Source organism: Megalobrama amblycephala, linkage group LG12, assembly GCF_018812025.1.
Source record: "Megalobrama amblycephala isolate DHTTF-2021 linkage group LG12, ASM1881202v1, whole genome shotgun sequence".
Lineage (NCBI taxonomy): Eukaryota > Metazoa > Chordata > Actinopteri > Cypriniformes > Xenocyprididae > Megalobrama > Megalobrama amblycephala.
The window spans coordinates 16,268,260-16,290,166 of record NC_063055.1 but is presented as its reverse complement, the minus strand read 5'-3'; the positions used below and the strand labels follow the sequence as shown (position 1 = coordinate 16,290,166).

Genomic DNA, 21,907 nt, shown 5'->3' with positions numbered 1-21,907 from the left:
AAATCAGCCTGGTAGGCCTGTAACACCGCCATAGTGCCTGTAACACCGCCATAGTGCCGCACCAGCCTGACCCGCTGCCGCGTATGCATTGCCATTCAAGCGAGAAGTAACTTCAAGGGGCTTGGAAGGCAGGACCAGAGCTTTCAGTGTCAGAGCCTGCCCTGTGACGAGATAGTTTGCAAACATTTCGCCAATAGGGGGCATCGACACATACCCATGCTGGCTCAATCCCTCAACATCAGCGAAATCCGGCCGCTGATGCAGGTGAATACGAGCCGAGTATGGTTTTTTTTTTTATGCCTTCTCGATGTCAACATGAAGATCAGGAAGGAATGGAAGGCTCACGGGGACTGCTGTGTTATGGCCAGAAAGGAACCGCTCGTCAAGCCGTCCACGTGCAGCCCCTTTCTTAACACGCTCCCAAGGCAGCTGCAGCCTGCCAGAAGCGCGCTCCATAACTTCAAGCAGCTCTGCATACGCAGGGCAGGGAGGCTTTGAAGTCTCACCAGGCTCACCTGCTTCCTCTTCAATATTCATCTCCTGCTCTCTTGGGCTTGATGCCAGAAGGGCACTCGCTGCTGGATCTGATGATGTCAAAGAAAGGACATTATCATCCTCCAGCAGCTCATCCTCGTCAGCCACTGAGGATTGAGAGAGATTTACACCTCTCTCAAACACCTCAGCGAGCTTCACCTGAGAACCCCATGATTTCAGCCGCCACTCTGCCTCAGCACGGGCACCACCACCACTCGAGAATAGGGCCAGATTAGAGCGGAGCGTCCTAATAGGCAGACGCTCACAATTCACACAGACAGCGCCCTCAAGCACTGTCCGTACGTGCTCCTCCCGCAGACAGAAAACGCACAGATGTTGGAGCTAAACTCTGCAGGACCGAGTTTGGACACCTCTGCCATAGATAAATCAACCTACAAATTTCTTGCTAATAGACACTGAAATTGGACAGAAGAATATATTTTGAAAAAATATACACAAGAAAATAATACACTAGTTTCATCTGGAATGCTCTGGATTCCCATTTCCAAGAAATATTTATCTTTACAATCTAGAGATGGGAGGATGTACAGTAATATAGATTTGTGCCCCGTAAATCTGAAGATTATAGTTCTTAAAAAGCTCAAAGACCTGCCGCAATAACATAATTTCAAGCAAAACCAGTTGAGAAGCCATGATCTAGAACATCAGTACACTCAAACCCGAACATTCTTATCTAGTTACTTATTAGAAACATATGTTTTGTTTTTTTTAAAAATAAAAATAACAGCTTCAAAATTTGTGTTTTTGATATGGGTGTGTGTAATTCACGTTGTCGAGCAATACGTTCAAGTATCGTCAAGTTATGTGTACCACAGACCTTATTTAACACAAATTATAAACCCCTATAATATAAAACCCCATAGGAAAATCTTGAGGGAACCAATGGTGTATTAGTCTTCCTGGTATTGACATCATTCCTGCACCCCTCTATAACTATGCTGTGGCATAGACAGTGTGTAATTATTTTACTTCAGGTTTAAATATATTGCAGATGATTTCTGATGCATTCTCATAAACCATAAATGTCCTTGTCCTTAAGAGGACAGATAATTTATACTGACTTTCCCCAGTATTATATTCCTCTCTTTGACTCCTTTTACAAACTGATTAACGAGATATAGTTATTTTCAGTGGTGATGCCACAGATGATGTCAGAAGAGCTTAACTTTTGTTAAACCTGGAACATTTCTCTCAAGATCTCTCAATCTCTATTTCTCAGCTTGCTTTCTTATTTTGGTTTATATTCAACAATATCATGCATATAAAAATTGTTTTAATTCCTGCCCAAGCCAGTATAAAGGACTTTGGTCAGTCTGTTAGGAACCAAAACTGAAAAATTAGTTCATGGGAACAGGGTCAGAGTTCACAGTTGTTAATGAATGCTTGTCATTCAGTAATTTCCTGCAACTGTCAGTCTATAATCAAGTGTAAGCAGAATGTAGGGCAGCTGGAAGACAAAACAGAGGTGATTGTCATGCTAACTGTGTTATTAATTTGTAGTGCAGATTTTTTTTTTTCAAGTTCAAGACAAACCAAATGGAATGAACAATGATTTAGCAAAAGAAAATATGTAATTTTACTTGTGTATTGTAATTTTACTTGTGTATTGTATGTCCAAATATCTGACTGAAACCAATGATAGTCCAATACTACACTGGAATAAACAACACAGTTACTACACTATTATTGTGGTAAACTGAATAACGCACTAGGTAGTTATGGTCCTCTAAATTGTATTGTTGTTCAGAATATCAGGCTGCTGCGTTCTAGTGCCTATGGCTGAATCATGTTCAGTACAACATAAAGTTTTAGTTGAGAACACAGCAAAAAACTATAAACTTTATTTATATGAGGATAAAACGCTGTACCTCTTTCCAGTTGTTCTTTTCTCTCCCTTTCCCTCTCCTCTTCCAGTTTCTTTTCTGATGACAAAACAAAAAAAGTAAGGGTGTAAGTGAGAGCATAAAATAACAGAGTCAGTATTCAAAAGGATTCAAAAGACCACTGAGTTTAAAAAAATTAAAACAAGGAAATGATATAATGAATTTGTAATAAATAAAAAAATATTCAAAATTTTGAGCTTTTAGTTTACAAATCAGATAAGTAAATCTGTGACATGGATCATGTGAACACATTAGTACTGTAGGTCGGATTGAAGCAGAAGATGCTCTTTGGATCATTCTTAAATAATGCAGGAAAACATGATTGTCACGTTTCAGTTTGTGTTTGGATTTTGTTTGGATTTTGATCAGCTCCTTTGTTCAGTTTCCCGCCACTCCTTTGTTTCTATGGTTACCCTCATTGAGTTCAATTGTCCCAGCTGTGTCTGATTTATTAACCTCGTTAGCTCCCCTGTTTCCTTTGTATTTAAGCCCTTGGATTCTATCCAGTCTTTGTCTAGCTTTGTTTATGTTACTTGGTGTATATAGTTACACCAGTTCCTGGTGATTTTCCCTGTTCAGTTTACTCCATTAAAAGTTCTTGAAGATATCTCCTTCGTTGTGCGTTTATACTACACCACCACTCTTGACAGAAAGCTAGACCAAAACAGAATACAGGACCGAAACGAGATGATCCTGGCTGAGGACTGACTGTGGAAACTGAGGCAGAATGGTTGTCCTTTGGAGAGATATGTGGAGGAGCTTCTTGAGCTCTCTCATCAGGAGAGCTGTCCTGATGCCTCTCTCAATGTGTGTTTTCGGATGGGACTGGATGAGGAGACAATTTGTTATAGCGAACCTGCTTGTTATTTCTCTCGTCGAATGTTATGTTACTTGGTGTTTGTAGTTAGTTTTCCTGGTGATTTTCCCTGTTCCTTGTTCAGTTTACTCCATTAAAAGTTCTTGAAGATATCTCCTTTGTCATGCGTTTAAATACTACACCACCAATTGTGACAATGATCATGATGTTTTACAGAAACTTGGAGTTCTTGCAGCTAGAGTGCTGTTATCATTAAAGCAACAGAGGGCAAACCAAATACTAAAGTCAAAATATGTAAGAGAATGCTGGCTGAAAGTCATATTTCCAAATGAAGTGAATTACTGTAGATATAGACTGAATCAGATAATCAAATCAAAATTGTTCCTGACACATTTGTCCTCAAGGCTACAATCTTTTCCTGGAATTCTGTTTTTATGCCCTAATAAAAACAGACACTGTCTGCTTTTGTTTTAGTTCTGGACAGAGTTTTGTTACTTAATAAAAGCTCACTTTATCTAAGATAAGTGCTCCATGCACCCCATATCATCTTGCCTCTTAAAACCTGATAACAAGGTAAAGTACATTAGGGTTTTTATGCACATAAGGGTTTTTGTTTTTGTTTCTTGAGTAAGATTTAGCTGGGGAGCAGACGCAAGACATTATAGAATTCTGGTTGGGAAAAAAAACAAACATTTCCACTGACATTTTCATTTAATGGCAACATGATTTTAAATGATCAGCTTCACCTTAAGCGGCACCTCTGTGTCTCTGAAAGTACTTATTTAAGGGCAGAAATAACAGGTCACACTGTCTGAACTCTCATTAAGACAAGAGGGAGGCCAACACCTCTCACTGTATGTTTGTTTTCTTTTCAAAATGGAGTATCAAAGAAGTATGTACTGTACCATGTCCATATTCATATTCTTCATACCAGTTGTTTTCAAATGGAGGGACGGTGGGCTCCTCTGTGACAAAAGAAAAGAAATGTAGGTTAAATTTGTGAGATTTACTGGGAGTACAGTAGAGAAACTTTAATGACTCATAAAATGTTTGCTTAAATGTCTGTTGCTGTTGGTTCACTGTCTTTTGTAAGAACCACACAAGACATTGTGGATTTTTAATGGTGTAAAAACAAGATCTTTCATGAGATGGGCGTATATTGTGGTAAAAGTTTTATTTGATTCACACACAAATTCATTGGGTGCTTAAATTCATTCCTTTGTAATAATAGAATAAACAGATGTATTTAAAAAGAAAGCAGAAAGCCATTAACCCAACTGCCCATTAAACCTACTTTTTTGTCAGTTTTTATTATGTTTTGGAGCTATAGTTACAATTACAAAATGTGTACTTAATGTAATTTTTAGACAGTAAGTTGTACCATTCTGCAATAATAGTAAAACAGAAGTAGCACAAGAATATTTCATAAATCATAGTTTATAACGCTATGTTATTTTGAGGAGGACACGTTTAGGACAGCGTTTAGAAGGAATGATCGCTTTACCTGTGGTAGTGAAACGCCAGTCATTGTCGGTAGAGCTGATCTCTTTGCCATCAGGGAAAGGCAGGTTTTCTGCCACCTCGTCTGTTGCCAAAGAAAAGACATTTTTGAAACTTATTAAAGTGTGTCCTAACTGACAATCGGTCATTTGTGTCTACCCAGGTGAAAAAAAACAAAAAAAACAAAAAAACAATTGAATGCACTAATGTACAAGCAAGTACATTATTAGTACATTTTTATTTTTTGTGCTAAATAAAATCATAAAATGTAGTTATACACTATAAATACACTAATTAAAAGTATATTTCTACTTCAGTAGTACTTCAGTGCACTTGAAAAAGTATACTAAATACCACTAATACTTAAATTGATTTTAGTGCTTTGAAATAAAATATACTATGTGTTTTAATAGTATATTTATTAAAGGGGACCTATAATGCCTCTTTTACAAGATGTAATATAAGTCTCTGGTGTCCCCAGAATGAGTCTTGAAGTTTCAGCTCAAAATACCTCACAGATCATTTATTATAGTTCGCCAAATTTGCCCCTATTTGGGTGTGAGCAAAAACATGCAGTTTTTTTTGTGTGTCCCTTTAAATGCAAATGAGCTACTTCTCCCAGCCCCCTTTCGAGAACAGCTCGCGCTTTGGTTGCTCAACAACAACGAAGCTGGAGAATCTCACACAGCTAAAATGACAATTGTCAGTAACAGTGTTCAGTCTTACATTGTTCAAACCAGAGTCGGACACTGATGGAGAGACTCAGGAAAAAGTTACAACTTTTAGAATGCAACTGGAGGTTTCTGAATGGTTAGTGGATACATTTATGTAGTTGCTGTGGAGTTGATTCAACTCATCGTCTAGCATGTGCCGTCATGTTAATCTTTTGGGAAAATCCAGCATTGTATTGACCCTCGCTTGTGAAGCAGTCCAGGTAAAATGACAGCATGGCTACAACAACTCTTCCTCTTCTCTAAAGCAGCCCAACATGGCCTCACCCCCTTTGTTGCGTGTTCTCGGGGGAAGGGTTTATGTCAATTTTAGGGAAGAAGCTCGTTGTAGTCTCTACTAGTTGTTTGTTGTAGTCCTTAAACGGTGAATTTTGTAAAAGGAAATATCTTCCTTTGCATTGAACTTTGTGTGTCGTAACTTTGCAGATGTTGTTTATGCTCAAACAGCAACATTACACACTAAAGTTAAAAAAGTGAAATCATAATCAACCACCCCTTTAAAAGTGTGCTTTGAATGCTTTAAAAATTAGTTCAATCTTATTAGACTTTTATTTAATCCTAGTTTAAATTGATTTTATTAAAAATACATTACTAATGTACTAATGTAATTTTAAGTGTGGTCAGATAAAGTAAACCAAATATACATAAGTGTTTTATAAGTGCATTACTTAAGTGTTATGAGTGCTTTACATAAACTTTTAGTGGATTTTTAAATATACCTAGTTCTATTTTAATGGATTTTCATGAAAAATTAAACATGCAGGTTAAATGTGTACTAAAATTCATAAAGTATATTCATAAGTATACTTTTAGCACAAAGTACTTAAAGTGCTATATTTTATACATTTTAATGTGGGGAAAAAGGTGCTAGTAATGACATACTAATAGTGTACTTGACTGTACTTGTTACAGTTCACTGGTTCACTCTGTCTCCCTGTGAGTGTGTGTTGCTACTGATGAGCTGATCAGTGTTAGCTGGGGCTCATCAGTGCCGCTATTTAATGTCTGTGCATTTTGTCCTGTATTGTCAGATTGTTGGTGGTTTCGTGTAGTGTTAGTCCTGGCAGGGTTTGAGTCTCTCTGGCCTCATTCCTGTTCTGGATATTCTCTGTTGAGGCAGTTTTGAATTACCTGTTGTATTCTTGTCGGAGGACTTGTTTGCCCATTGCAGTCTCTGCGCTACCAAGAAATACATTGCCACCTGCACCCACGACGTCTGACCCTTGCCATCTTTCCTGCTGCTATTTTTCTTTCACATGACAGTACTATTTAAAGACACCATTAACATGTATATCACAAGTATATCATATAAAGGAAATATGTGACCCGTCACGGAAACCAGGGACACAAGTCGGCAGCGCAACTATTGAGCAAACTGAGAAAGAAGCGTTTTTTTTTCAAAATTGGTGATTTTCGTTTTTTTCAGGATTTGTTAGTTGAGATCACGAAGAAGCATCTCCGTGTTTTAGGTAGCAGTATTGTTTTATTTAAAAGCGTACATTTTGAGGTTGAAATCGGCTTGTTTTTCTGGGATTCTATCTCACAGTAGGGGCGTGTCATTGTCTGTTTGTATTTCCATACTGGAATCGGATACGCTGGCTTTTGTTTCTTTTGTTATTGCCGCTGCCCTCCAAGGGAAGCGTGGCTACTTATTTATGCAGCGCTCTGGCCGGCTCTAGCTGATATCAAAATTTAATGAAGATGGACGCCGCAAAGAATATCGCAGACGAGCTGAACCGTGGCCGTTACACCGAAAATGTTTTGAAGTACAACATACGGCTGGATTCTTTAGCTGCGGAAAAAGAGTGGCAGGACATGCGAATTATTGGACATTTAGAGGCAAACAGACGCATAGTAGTGCAAACTTCGGAGATGGTTACATCCACAAAGAAGACCCCGACAAAGAGAAAGTGTGCCCGAACAACTTATTTCATTGGAGGCAACGAGATCTTTTCTGTTTCTTATGGGGTGAGTTTCTATAAACATCAAAGTTTGTCGTTTTGTGTTCATTCTAAGAACACGTAGGCTACACGTTATCTCATGTGTCTTTTGCTATTAGCTAGCTCAGGAGTTTCGTTTTAATTGTAATCGTTAGCATCGTATCACTTGCCAAAAACCCCCATTACTATAATGGGCTTTTAGATGGTAATGTTAGCATCTGCTATTAATTTGAATAACGCTTCAACTGCTTGAATTGACTGGTGTGAATGACTTAGCTCATGTAAACCTTACTATCCTTGAATTGAATGTGACGCTAATAATTTTAGCCAGTTACTACTTAATATTCTTAACAAGGATTTACTAATGTAATAGTAAATGTATCAGATTAAATTCCTACTAGGGCTGGGCGATATATCGCATGCGATTCTCACGCGCATTTCGTCAGTAAAGCCGGTTCCCTGATTACCGCTAAATCGCCATCACCTGCTTTCAAATGGAGCGGCATTTAACAGACAGAGCCGTAGTTCACTGATAAGCCACGCAATATCACGTTCATATCGCAGATGAATCGCCTTCGATAATGAACGCGATATTTGCGTGGCTTATCAGTGAACTACGGCTCTGTCTGTTAAATGCCGCTCCATTTGAAAGCAGGTGATGGCGATTTAGCGGTAATCAGGGAACCGGCTTTACTGACGAAATGCGCGTGAGAATCGCATGCGATATATCGCCCAGCCCTAATTCCTACGTAAGTATAAAGTATCCGTAGCCGTAAAATGTGCGTTATAAGTCAAAAGTAAAAGTATTTATTGAAGAGTTTAAATGTACAGGATTTTTTTAATCCTTTGACTCAAACCAGGTCTAACCACTAACTGAGGTCTAAACCAGGACTATACGTTATCACAGAATCCTGTTAAAAAAGTCCTAATGTCAAAAAAGATAAATTACTGACATTTACAATGCACATTATCCTTTATTATTAATAGTATGCGGTCCGATTTTTCCCGTTGCGTCTATCGTTGCTATGCAACCATGCAGCTTTACAGGGGGTATGGCTTATCTAAATGAGATGTAAATGAGCCCTTTTGTCACTCCCAGCAGGTGAGAACAGGCGAGAACTGCAAAATTAGAGGTCATTTTCTGCCCTTTGAGCATTTTTGAGTGCCTACCTTTAAATGGCCACAACTTCTCCAAATATTATCAGATTTCCATGTTACACATCGTTGGAAAGCTTGGAGACTACACTTTCAGAATCTGTGAATAACTCAAAATGCCCCAGAACCGACTTGTGTCCCTACTTTCCGTGACTGGTCACATATTTACATAGCTACAATACATTTGAAATGAATTATTTAAAATATGTGGGCAATACATTTATAAATACATTTTGTATAAATGTATCATATTATTATAAGTGTATTTTTTTCAAGTCTGAGTACATTTAAAAGTGTAAGAAAGATGGGTTCAAGTGTACTACAAGTGGTAACTAAATTTTTTTTTAATACAGAGATAGTATGTTAAAACACATTTTAGTTCATATTCATGGTGTCTCAAAATAGCACAGTTGAGTACACTTAGATGTTCTTAAGATTATCTTAAGAAGTACTAAAGAAGAATTTTTAGTGTATTAGGTACAGAATTAGTGCACAAAAACAGAGCACTTTAAGTACATTATGGAAGTGTACTAAGTGTAGTGAAATAAAGTGTATTATATTTTAGTGCACTTTTTTCCACCTGGGTATTTCTAACTAGCTTCAGGTCTTAATTAATGTAAAAACATTCATTTTTGAAAGACTTACATCTGGCATCCCAATAATCATCATCATCAGCTGGACGGCCAGCAATCACAGAGGTTGTAGGTGTGGGCTCATCCACCTTCCAATAGTCATCGTCTTCAAGTAAGTTAAAGGAAATGTTGATCATAATGAACAAAGTGGTGTTTATTTACACAGACATGAGAGATATTATGCTTACATGAGTCAGGATAAGGTTGGGAATACTCATCCGTGTCAGGAGGAAAATCTGTTGGGAAATCTGTGGTCTTCTCTGTCGGAGGGTTTGTAGGTTTTGCCGCTGTTGTTGTCTCTGCAGGAAATTCTATGGATACCAAACAGTCTTTGTGAGTGCAATTTATTTCCAGATGTATTCCAGATCAAGGAATAAAATCTTTCAACTTGACCTTATTCCAGACACAGCAGGTTCTCTAAGGTTGTTTAACAATGATATATGCTTCTGTACAGTAGCGGGTCCTGACCGTAAATTTAGGTAGGGCAGATTCTGGGTCTTAGCGCTACTTTATGATAAATACTTTGTGAGCATTAAATTTTAATCACTGAACACACACACAGACACTTTTGGCAGAGGTCTAACATCCTTGAGTTATTCAGCCTAAGGGTAGTCTAATGTTGATTGACAGGATTTAGGTACACACGACACACACATAGAATGCTATATTAGTATTGCCTTAATTATATAAATGCTATTCACATTAGCACATATAAACTTTCATTAATTTGATACGAAGAAAAGACATGCCAACTAGATACTGACCTGATGCAGACTAATATACACATAGCTGAAGCGGACTGATATTCTCTTGGTCTAGAGCAAGATTTAAGTAAGGCAACATGAACATCAGCGGGACAGTCTAAAATCTGCCCCATGGCTCTCAATTAGAGTGCACTGCAATTCAATTTTTCACCACAAATTTACATTGGAAAATTGTGAGGCACTGTAGAGCTGGGGAGGGCTCAGGCACCCGCTGCCCCGCTTAATGTCATAATACAAGCCTGGCGAAGCCATACGTTAAATTTTAATATATCAAGCTCACTTTACAGATTAAAATAGTCTAGAAAATCTGAAAATATTTGTTGCAGAATGCTGAACACATTTACAATTTATTATTGATGCAGTTTACAGTGCTTCCCACAGGCTTGAAATATACTTGCGGTGGTAGCCGGGTAAAAATTCTCCTATTACCCACGGCACAAAAATGGTCTACTACATGTGACAAACAAATAAAGTGTAATTTTTAACATTATTTTTATTTATTGAAATTAATTTTAATTACATAGCATACTATTACATTTAATTACATACTAATATTATGCATTATTATGCATTGTAAATTATGCAAAATTACAGCATTTAAATGGTTATCCTTTTTCTATGTTCTCCTTGCTGTCATATAGTGTCTCTCTCAGTGAACAGGACACAGATTTTACTAGTAAAATTTATATAATGAATAATATATGTGTCAAATAATGTTAGTCTTTTCTTCCTGTGGGGGAGACTACAATAATTTACTATGAATTAAATGGAAATCAAATTAAATAAAATTTATGTGAAACCAAAATACCAATAATGCCCAAAAGAAAAAGAAAAAACTTAGCGAAATTAAAACTTATAACTTTTAATTATAAACAAGCCCAAAATACACTGGGACTCTTATTTTGAAATGTCTGTACTATTGCAGGCTGATCCTTCAGATTCTTACAACCATATAAAAATTTTATATAAAGGCCATGAAGTAGACATTGTAATAATTCATCAACTTGAGTTCATTAGCAAAAATAGTGGGGAAAATACTTCTACAAAACCAAGGCAGTCAATGTTCTGCTCCAGTCACACCAAAATTCACAGAATCTAATTGAGTAAGTTATTTAATAAGAAGGGCTTCTCTAACCTTCATCCCAGTACTGGTCAGGTTCAGGGTCATAAAACTCCTCATCATACTCAATGGGCACAGTGGTTGTGGGTGCCACAGTGGTGGTGGGTGCCACAGTAGTGGTAGTGGTGGTGGTGGTCTCCTCCCTGTTCTTCTTGCCTTTCTTCTTCCCACCCTTCTCTCCTTTGGCTTTCTTCTCGCCCTTGGGTTTCTTGGTGGGTTTAGGAACTTTGGGCTTCTTGGTGGGCTTGGGCTCTTTCTGTCGTTTTCCTCTTCCCTCCCTCTCAGTTTCTCTACGCATTCTCTTTACTTAAAGGACACAGAGAGAATGAAAGGGAAGGAACCAACTTGGCAAATGTAACAATCTTGAATTTTGGAGCAAGTGAGAAGACTGTAGTTTATAGCTCAATCATAGACCATAGCCACACATGTAAAAGCTAGTTGAAGGTTACTTTGTGGTTAGTCTCAGACTGTCGGATGCATATTGGACACAAAACTGTAATTTTCTGAAAACATCAAGCTAATCTGATTGGCTACATTTATGCAATTTCCATTCCAGGGTTTACAGTTCATGTTTACAAAGTACTGTTTTGCTACAATAGGCTATCTTGGTTGTCATATGCAGGTCATTTGGTCTGTCTGTGTAACCTGCTCTTGTCTAGAATAAGTTGGGAAGTGGATCATACTTTATACCAATAGTCAAAGGTTTCTGCAAGACTTTTTTTTAATGTAAAAAAACAAAACAAAAAAACGGTTCATTTCCATTAGTCAATTCACTTGTATTACTTCATCATACTTTGCTTAAAAGTAAAAAAAAAAAAAAAAAAAAAAGTCTCAAATATATTATATTCTTATTTGAAAGCAATAATTTACAAGAGAAAATTCAATAACAGCCATGTCTTTAAGACCATGGAATGAGGCTTTATCTGAAGTGTACCATCATTCACTTGGGTTTTCACAGCGAAGAACCATTTTAGGAACCCCAAAGAACTTTTCAATGAACAGCTCTTAAAAGAACCAGTTTTTCTTAATGTGAAGAATTTAAAAAAAAATTATTATATTAAAAACCACTTTAGGAACATTTTGTGCAATTGAAATGTTCCATGCAAGTAAAGGTTCTATATGGAAGAAAAACCTTTATTTTTATGAATGTATACATATTTCCCCGCCAAGACAAAAAAAAAAAAAAAAAAAAAGTAACATTATCATCCATGAAAATAGAGTCTGTAATGATCAATAAGCTGCTTGATCAAATGAAAAAGCACACTTTAAGAAGTTTGGGGAAAACAATCAGCCAATTCTGGCTTTTCTAAAAGTCTAGTTTTCTGCACTGCAACACTGACTCCCTCAGTCAACTTACGCTTCTTGGACACTTGTAACAGGAACGTACAAAGAGAAAGGAATGCATCTGTCTAACAGGATGTCTGGCTACACTTTGATAATTCCCTCCAAATTTCCAACACATTGTTCTGGATGACTGACTAATTCAAGCATGATTCAAACAGCCCTTCTAGTAACTTCTGCCCCAGATCTGGAAACAGGAAAAAGATTCTCTAAAAATACTATAAATATTAAAGGAACTTAATAACATACACAATAAAAATCTTTGATCAAGGTCTGTTTGACTATATTCTACTTCTATATAAGACCCTATAGGTCATTTTCAAGCACCTTATTATGACCTATAAATACGTTTTAAAGTCATGCGCCCTCTAGCGGGCGTAAAAATAATGAGTGTCGTGTTACGTCTGGCGTCATGAAATGACATATGACTGTCGTTACCAATCAAAATGCATGTTCATTTAAATACAATGTGTGGACTTTTTACATCATTTGTCCTATTTCCATTTAGAAAAACTCATTTTTCTATTAATGTCTACACCCACCCCACCCCTAAACCTACCCTTAGTGATTTATAGTGCATAGGCTATACACTTTATGAGCACATGCGTTCCCTGGGATCGAACCAACGATAGCATGATCACATGATTGCAAATTGTTATATATTGCAATGCTCTGCCAATTGAGCTACACAAAACCCAAAATATGACACAGATAAAAGGGAACAATGCATTAAAATGAAAGTGTCCTGTTGTCGATAGGTGCGCAACTTTAGCAAACGCTCCTATGGGTCGTATTTCAGGGAAGTGACAAACGACCTATATAGGCGTATTGGTTGGAGAACATGTTGTTCTATATAGCTGGATTATTCTACTTTAAAAACTGTTTATAAACAATGCATGAATGTCCCTAATATTTGAACATCCATCAGAAAATGAATCTATCAGAAACATTCTCTGTGTGAGAATCATTTTGCATGTTCAGGTTTGCTCACATTGGGTTAAGCTGACATTGAAAGGTGGGTTTTGAAAAAGGGTGTGTGTTTAAAGATAGCAAAATGGTGGAAGTAAACAAAATGCTAATACCTTAAAACATTTAAGATTGAACACATTTTAACCATTTGAAATACTAAATATATATTCAAACAGTCACATCCTTGAATGTTTGAGTATATTATCAGGTACTGACAAAACAATAAACCCAGAATGTTAAATAAATCAAAAATGCACAGGCTGGACTTCACGTTCTGCCATAATATTTGTGATAATATTGACTGATAATATTAAGGTAAATACTTACAAATGATGTCCAGCTTGAACGTGGCTTGTGATTCTGTGTCTCCGTTTCTGGCCACACATTTGTATATCCCAGCATTGTTCAAATTGGCATTGAGAACAATGAGAGAGGACAAGGAATTGCCATGATTGCGCACCTTGAGATTGTCATGTTTTGTTAGAATCTTCTCACCATTAGGAGAAAACCAGTGAATCTCATCTGCTTTCCCAACAACTAGGAAAAAATAGAAAAATTACTTAATTGATACAGTAACTTTAGCATCTGATTTAGTTCAACAACAAATGCATATCCAGCTACTGCCTAAAGTTTTTTATTATTTATTAAATACTCTTGCACTATATTCCAAGCCATATGATATGCTTTGTGTGAAGAACAGACCGAAATTTATGTCAATGAAATTTAACCTCAAATGCAGCATTTTTGTAACAGATTTGATTTTTGTTGTCCAATTGAGAAATGTATTGGCTAGTTAATTTAGTGAATGGTGACTTGCATTTGACGTCTGTCCATCACATAAAGCCATCATAGGACTCCAAAAGACTTGTTGCTCATATAGACCACTTTCATTATACTTTTTTTGTCATTTTGTAATTTGACAGATCCGCTCCCCTTTCAATTTCATTGTCATAAAAAGAGTAGCCACAATATTCAACAAAAATGATCTTGTGTTATCCACAGAAATAAAGTCATACGAGTTTGGAATGACACGAGGGTGAGTAAATGATGACAAAACTATTGTTGTATGGTTAAACTGGCCTCTCACCTTTGCACAGCAATCGTTTGTACTGTCCAACTTCAATCCTTGCATTGGGTGGAATTATCTTCACTTGTGGAACATCTACAGAAACATAACAAATTATTCTTAGCTCTTGATTTCCACATTGTCAACTAATTTTTAATTGAAAATACACTCTAACACACACACACACACCCACACCCACACACACAAACTGTCCAATTTTAGAGTTCATAACCTCATATGTTGACACAGACGCTTTGGCCCTTGAAATTTATCCTGTACTGTCTCCCAAGGGCAGTTTCACCCCTGCTGGGAAAGATTTAAGCAACATTCTTGCCTGTTGCTGTGAAGTCATTACCCACACAGAGCTAGTCAACGCCAGTCCTCGGGAGTCTGAGTAATCTGGCAAAGGTTTACTTAGCTGTCGATAAACACTAGCTTCCAATGAATGGGGTTTCAAAACAGCCTTTTTTTCACCATTTTTATTGCCAGAGAGAACACAAAAATTATTAGGAGAAAAACAAGAACAGGATTGTTCAGTTGGAGTCAAACTCATATTGTCAACGTGAACACTGTGGCAACAGAGCATATGCACTAACCAGTACGCTACAGTTTAGGCCGAAACAGGACAAATGACAGCTGTTGATAGCTTCTTTGAAGATTCTTTTTAAACCTCCAAAAATTCCAGAAAGAAATTTCCAAAAATATTACTAGTGCTTTTCCAAGTGTTTCGTGAAGAACAGTTTGACCTTACAAAAAAGAACTGCAGTATAATTAAGCACAACCATAGATTTGCAGTATAATGAAGTATAATCACAGTACAACTGCAGTACATTGAAGTTCAACAGCAGTAAACCTGCAGAAATTGTATACTGCAAAATTGCAGTTTTTTCGTGTCCAAAAAACTGCAGTTTTCTATATGTAAAAACTGCAGTAATCTTGCTCATACAACTTCAGATTGGATCCAAAAGATCAAATTTTACAGATTGTATCAAGTATTATTTTACCCTTTTCAGTCTGACAGAGTAAGAGTGCTAAATCATCTAACAGACAGGAGCACCAGGGTAAAGCCTGGGCTGGTGTGCAGGTGTGTTTACCAGAGCATCTTCAGAATGAAGAACCACAGCTGGGCCAAAACTGAGCCAAAAAGCCAAAAGTCTTAAAGTTGATGTGAAACCCTGTTCAAAACTCATTTTACTTGGTTAATGTGTTTATATATAAATAAACAGGATTCAGCTAATAAAAATGAAGGGCAGCACTTGATTTTGTTCACTTGTAATTGATGAAACCAAGCCTGCTCTAATAATGCCTAGCTATTATTTGTGAGTAAATGCAGTCATTATGGATTTCATGTTGACTTTAAGGCCTAAAAAGCAACCAAAAGGCTCTTACACTCCCACCAAGGCAACAACCTTTATAAATATCTTGTGAGAGGCTACAAAAAGAGTGACCAATAACACTACAGATATTTCTGCCAAAGACATGTATAGTAAATACATACACTCCTATTGGGTTCCACAGGGTAATTCAACCATGTTGGGATGGTTCCTCTGTTTTTCTCATTACTCTTTGTAATTTCACTGATCAGTCCAGTTTCTAAAAGTGAATCTGCATACCTGCATTTAATGGAAATGCTGTGTTATTGAATACCAGAAGCCTGCCAGTAACCATATTTTCCAAACCTCAGCAACAGTGCTGCTATTAACTCTTAAATTAACTCCTTAATCCGAGTTGCAAGAATAATGAAGCCATCACATTCTTTTGAAACACAAGGATGAAAGTCTGTCTTCAATGAGTACAGTGCTAGTTTTTCATCTTCTCCATTAATCACATCATGTCAGGTAAATATTAATTTATTCAGGCGTTCAGCAGCGTTTTTCTTCCTCAGTGAAATCTCTTCTTAGACAAGGCTTCTCCAAACGCAGGTGCAAGTATTGCTGTTGTCACCAAGAGCTTTGCTCACATAAATGCAAAAACTCCTTCAAGAAGAATCCTTGTCTTTTGTAAAGTATCACTCAAAAATGTGCTGTAAACTATGTGCAAAATACAACCTGTCAAAGTAAATGCAGTGTGCTGTTGGAAAACTGAATACTAATTTGCAAGTGCTTTTTTTTCCAAATCACAGAAAATTTGTACTTGGTTAAAGGTGACATCACATTTAACCCTTATGTTCTGTTGAGACCCTGGAGATCAACCTGATAGCTTTTATAGAACATAAAGTTTAAAAAGAAGTATTTTGTCATTTGTACCTGCTCCAGATGTTGCCTTTCCGTCCTCCACATGTTGCTCTGGAGCTGTGTGGCTGATCTCTGATTTGCAGTGTTCTGTCAATCCGTTTACAGTCCAGAAGTAAACCAGCAGGGATAGATAGAGAACAGATTGTGCCGTCTGGTCCCTCAGTCCCGGCATGGTGCCTTATTCACTGCTGCAAACAGAAGAAGTGATCCACAGACAGTTTTTAGCAGGAGACAAGTGAGTGTGGGAGAGGGAGAAAGAGAATGTGTGCAAGTGAGACAGCGGGGTGGAAGGCGAAGGGGAGGGTGGTAGAGACACATGAGGAGCTACAGAGGAGTGTAATAACAGACTTAAAGAGAGGGGGTAGGAGAAAGAAAGAAAGAAAGAAAGAAAGAAAGAAAGAAAGAAAGAAAGAAAGAAAGAAAGAAAGAAAGAAAGAAAGAAAGAAAGTTGTAATGTATAGATCACTGAAGCTTTATCCCTCAAGAACCATATATGGAGAAAAATGGTTGGTGATATATAGAGGGCTTTTTGTTGAATCAAAGTACTGCAAAGAACTGTTTAAGCTTTTTTTCAGAGGGCGTATTTCTGTAGTTTTACTAGGTGATGAGAAATTTATGCAGTCATCTGTATAGAGTAGAGTTGATGAGGACAAATTAAGAGATCCAATAGGTGTGGCAAGATCCAAATGCAGGATTATTGCATGTAATATTTATATTCAGTGTTGGGTTTTCGATGTTGTTAAAGAATTAAAGTGTTCAATCGATTAGACATTTAGATTGATTGATTTGTCAGAGCTGTAGCCATGTTGGAAATGCTTTGACAAAATGGAACAGCTGCGCTTTACAGTAGTTGACCTGCTTGAGTTCAAGTACCACCAAGGTCCTGTCCTGACCCTGTTCACCTCACTTCTTTCCAATGCTTCTCTCTTTATATATATAAACGCTGCATTCTAAGCAGGGACAGAAGAAAGTATTATAACATAAATAAAAAATACACACAGCACGGTTAAAACATGGTTTTGAGTAGGTGTCATTCAACACACTTTCAAAATCATAATAAAGGGGTAAATTGTTTCAGGCTTGGATCCACTTTCTTTATATTAACCTTCAGCTGGAAGTCCAATGAAAGCTCAAAAGAGAGAGGAAAGAGGGACCTAGAGTATCTGATAGTATAGGCTGGGGGAGGGGAAGGATGAGGAGGAATGAGAGAGAATGAGAAAAAAGTCTGAATTAATTGGAAGTGGATTCAGAAAAACTGGACACCAGTGTGTCCAGAGAATTATTGTAATATCATGATCTGGGGATCGGAAAGAAGTTGAGAAGTTTGTAATAATTGATTTCTTATGGATTTAAGGCATAGACTTACACTTGGCATCCCCAAAGATTTTTTTGTTTTTGTTTTTAAATATTATTTAAAATTTGTTGCCCCGTTTTTCCAGTTTGGCTGTTGTCACTGCACCAAATGCTCCAACAAAACATAAAAATGCTCTAGCTATAATGAATCCTTTACCTTCAGCTTTTAGTTATTTAGGAGAAGACTTGTAAAGTAAAGTAACGCATTACTTTTAAATATACAAGAAAATATCTGAGCTACTTTTTCAAATAAGTAACACAAGTTACTTTGCTTTCCCATTTATTAACTGACAGTTTTCCTGTCCCATGTTGAGAGCCATTGGAAGTAAGAGCCGAGGCATTGTGTGCGCTGTGTGAACATGATGGTTATATAGTTCTAAAATAAATGTGAGCATGCACATAAACGGATTCAGTATTCCTCAAAATGAATAAAACAGTGAAATGCGAACTAAAAATATTACGCAAACCTGCAATAAATACGATAAATTCACAAATATACTTTATGTATTTAATCTCACTTTATTAACCAATGTCTTTGATCCAATTCAACCATACTAATAAGCAAAAATGACTTTAGATTTACATCGCATTTGTGTTTCCTTTTTTTTTTTGTTTTTATTGCTTAAGTAAGAGTCTTGAACTTTCTTCTCCTGCATCCTATTCTTCTGCAATCTAGAATGGCAGCACAGCCGAACGATTTGTTTGAGCTGCGCCCTCTACTGTAAAGGCATGAATTTGCACTTCCTACAGCCTGAGGCTTATTCTTTTCACTTTTTGGTTTGAAAGGGTGTTTACATTTTCCAAAAATATAATTTTTTTTCCAAAAAAGTAATGCAAAAGTAACATAAAGCATCACTTTCCATAACAAGTAACTATGTAATTAGTTACTTTTTTTAGGAAATAAAGCAATATTGAAAGCATTACTTTTAAAAGTAACTTTCCCCGACACTGTTTATTTTATTCTTGTTATTTAAACATTTTTAATGAAGTTGACCTCAAATGTGATGTGATTTGTCTCTCTGCTAGTAGGTTGGAATATGGATAGACAAATGAGATCTAAGCAGTATGGGCAAAACTTAATGCGGTATGGGGATTTAATTTTCATCATAATGTGGAAAACATTGTGTGCATTCCATAGAATAAGAAAGTCATTCTATTTTCAAATGACGCATGCATGAGTAAATTTTTTTTCCCTTTTCTTTTTTGGTTGAACTAACCCTTTAAGCAATATGCTACCAGCTCCACCATATAGTATTGTTAGGTTATTCCTCAGCACCCCAAATATTCTCAGCCCCTTCAGTCAGGAATACACAGCCACGGGAAGAAACAGACACGGAAGCTATTTCAGAGGTTTACTGTTCAGCTAAGGTATATATACACTCAATGGCAAGGATACATTGCCATATATAAGTCATGAGCTAAGATGTAAGGAATGTCCAAGGATGTAAGGTACCAAGGACAGGGACAGATACAAGGGACATCACCAGGCACTGATGTCTTCAGCACAGATAAGCAGCGAGGAGATATGCGCAATGGCATGCACAATACACACAGCCAGTACTTCTCTTAACTGAGAACTGATGTCTTCAGCACAGATAAGGAGCAAGGAGATATGCGCAATGGCATGCACAATACACACAGCCAGTACTTCTCTTAACTGAGAACTGAGAGCAGGTCTCTATTCTTACAGTTATGCTAAAGGTTGGTAATTTATGCAGTAGTCTAATTTTTAGGCAAGGCAAGGCAAGGCAATTTTATTTGTATAGCACATTTCATACACAATGGTAATTCAAAGTGCTTTACATAAAGAAGAAGAATAAAAATAGAACATGAATAGAAATAACAGTGCTGATACATAAAAGATATAAAATACATTAAAAATGAAATAAAAACAGGAAAAAAAAATTAAAGAATAAAAAGATAATATGTATAAAATAGGATGCAAACAGTTCGGACGTAGCACAGTGCTCAATCAACAAATGCATAGGTAAAAAGATGTGTTTTGAGTCTGGATTTGAATGTGGCTACTGTAGGAGCACACCTGATTTCTTCTGGAAGCTGGTTCCAGCTGCGGCTGGCATAACAGCTAAAAGCAGACTCTCCCTGCTTTGAGAGAACCCTTGGTATTTCTAAGTGAGTTGATCCTGATGATCTGAGTGATCTGTTAGGTTTATATTCTATGAGCATATCTGCAATGTATTGAGGTCCTAGGCCATTGAGTGATTTATAAACAAGTAACAGAACTTTAAAATCAATTCTAAATGCAACTGGAAGCCAGTGCAAGGACCTGAGGACTGGTGTGATGTGTTCATGTTTTCGGGTTCTGCTCAGAATCCTGGCAGCAGCATTCTGTACGAGCTGCAGCTGTCTTATGGTCTTTTTGGGAAGACCAGTGAGGAGCCCATTACAATAATCCACCCTGCTGGTGATGAAAGCATGAACAAGTTTCTCTAAGTCTTGACTGGAGACAAAGCATCTAATTCTTGCAATATTTTTGAGATGATAATATGCTGATTTAGTTATTGTCTTTACATGGCTACTGAAACTCAGGTCTGACTCCAAAATTACACCAAGATTCCTGACTTGATTTTTAGTTGTTTGACCCCTAGAGTGAAGGTACATGTTCACTTTGAGAACTTCATCTTTGTTTCCAAACGCAATGACTTCAGTTTTGTCTTTGTTTAACTGAAGGAAGTTTAGGCACATCCAATTTTTAATTTCATCAATGCATTGGCACAGGGAGTCAATGGGGCTGTAGTCGTTAGGTGAGAGGGCTAGGTAAATCGGGGTGTCATCTGCATAGCTGTGATATGCAATTTGGTTCTTTCTCATTATTATTTATCCGCATGTCATGGATGTCCACTCAGACTTATGGTCACCGATACTCACATAATAACCTCTCCCTTCTAAGTATGACCTGAACCATTTAAGGACCATCCCAGAAAACCCAACCCAGTTTTCGAGCCTGTCAAGAAGAATGTTGTGATCGACAGTGTCAAACGCAGCACTGAGGTCAAGTAGAACCAGCACTGATAATTTACCTGAATCTGTGTTTAGGCGAATATCATTTATTATCTTTATGAGTGCTGTCTCTGTGCTGTGATGCTGTCGGAAACCAGATTGAAAGTTATCAAAGTATCCATTCAAGCTTAAGAACTTGTTCAGCTGATTGAAAACAGCTGTTTACTTTAACTTTTAAAGAACTTTAATTTTAAAGAACTTTAATTTAAAGTTCTTTAAATTAAAGAACTTACATTAAACTAGTTACAAAAAATAACATTGAAAAAAGTGTCATGAATCCCAATGTACAATAATTACGAACAGAGAAAAGCATAACAATAAGCAAAACATGTATTTGATAGAAAACTAATCAATGAAGTAATTTTGGAAAAATCACTATCACACATAGAATGACTCCTGTTAGAAAATTCCTTCCACCTCCTCGAATGGAATTACTCTTGGCCTTTAGTGTCACAGACTAATGTAATATACCAGTGGTGGCAAGAAAATCTGAGCAATATGGAAAAGACACCTCATATCATCCACCAACACACACATATGCAGTCTTGCTGGACCTGATCTCTTGACCCAAAAAGTAAATCTTCACTATGTCCCTTGTTTAAACTTTCACAATACATCAGTTGGTTTTCTAACTTAAAAAGAGGTTTGCTCAGATAGATAGACAAAATGACAGCATTATTTAAAGGAACAGTTCACCAAAAAAAAAAAAAAAAAAAGGAGATATTTAGCAGAATGTCCTGGCAGCTCTTTTCAATATAGCAAAAGTGAATATTAAAGGTGGGGTAAGTAAATTTTTGAAGATGTTAACAATAGAGAGCTAGCATTC

At 36.9% G+C, this 21,907-nt stretch overlaps 1 protein-coding gene across 3 annotated transcripts in view; it reads right to left on the bottom strand.

Annotated features, from left to right (window-relative positions):
* The window catches only part of aebp1b (AE binding protein 1b), a 52,822-nt gene that overhangs the window by 28,480 nt on the left and 2,435 nt on the right, over positions 1 to 21,907 (bottom strand). For all 3 annotated transcript variants that reach the window (XM_048209175.1, XM_048209173.1, XM_048209174.1), the window contains 9 exons: positions 16,720 to 16,895; positions 14,495 to 14,569; positions 13,735 to 13,944; positions 11,113 to 11,403; positions 9,402 to 9,524; positions 9,227 to 9,319; positions 4,760 to 4,840; positions 4,161 to 4,220; positions 2,424 to 2,477 (listed from right to left, as the gene is read on the bottom strand). In XM_048209175.1, the coding sequence (XP_048065132.1) occupies positions 2,424 to 2,477; positions 4,161 to 4,220; positions 4,760 to 4,840; positions 9,227 to 9,319; positions 9,402 to 9,524; positions 11,113 to 11,403; positions 13,735 to 13,944; positions 14,495 to 14,569; positions 16,720 to 16,879 (1,147 nt within the window). In that variant the 5' untranslated portion in view covers positions 16,880 to 16,895. The remainder of the gene's footprint in view (positions 1 to 2,423; positions 2,478 to 4,160; positions 4,221 to 4,759; positions 4,841 to 9,226; positions 9,320 to 9,401; positions 9,525 to 11,112; positions 11,404 to 13,734; positions 13,945 to 14,494; positions 14,570 to 16,719; positions 16,896 to 21,907) is intronic.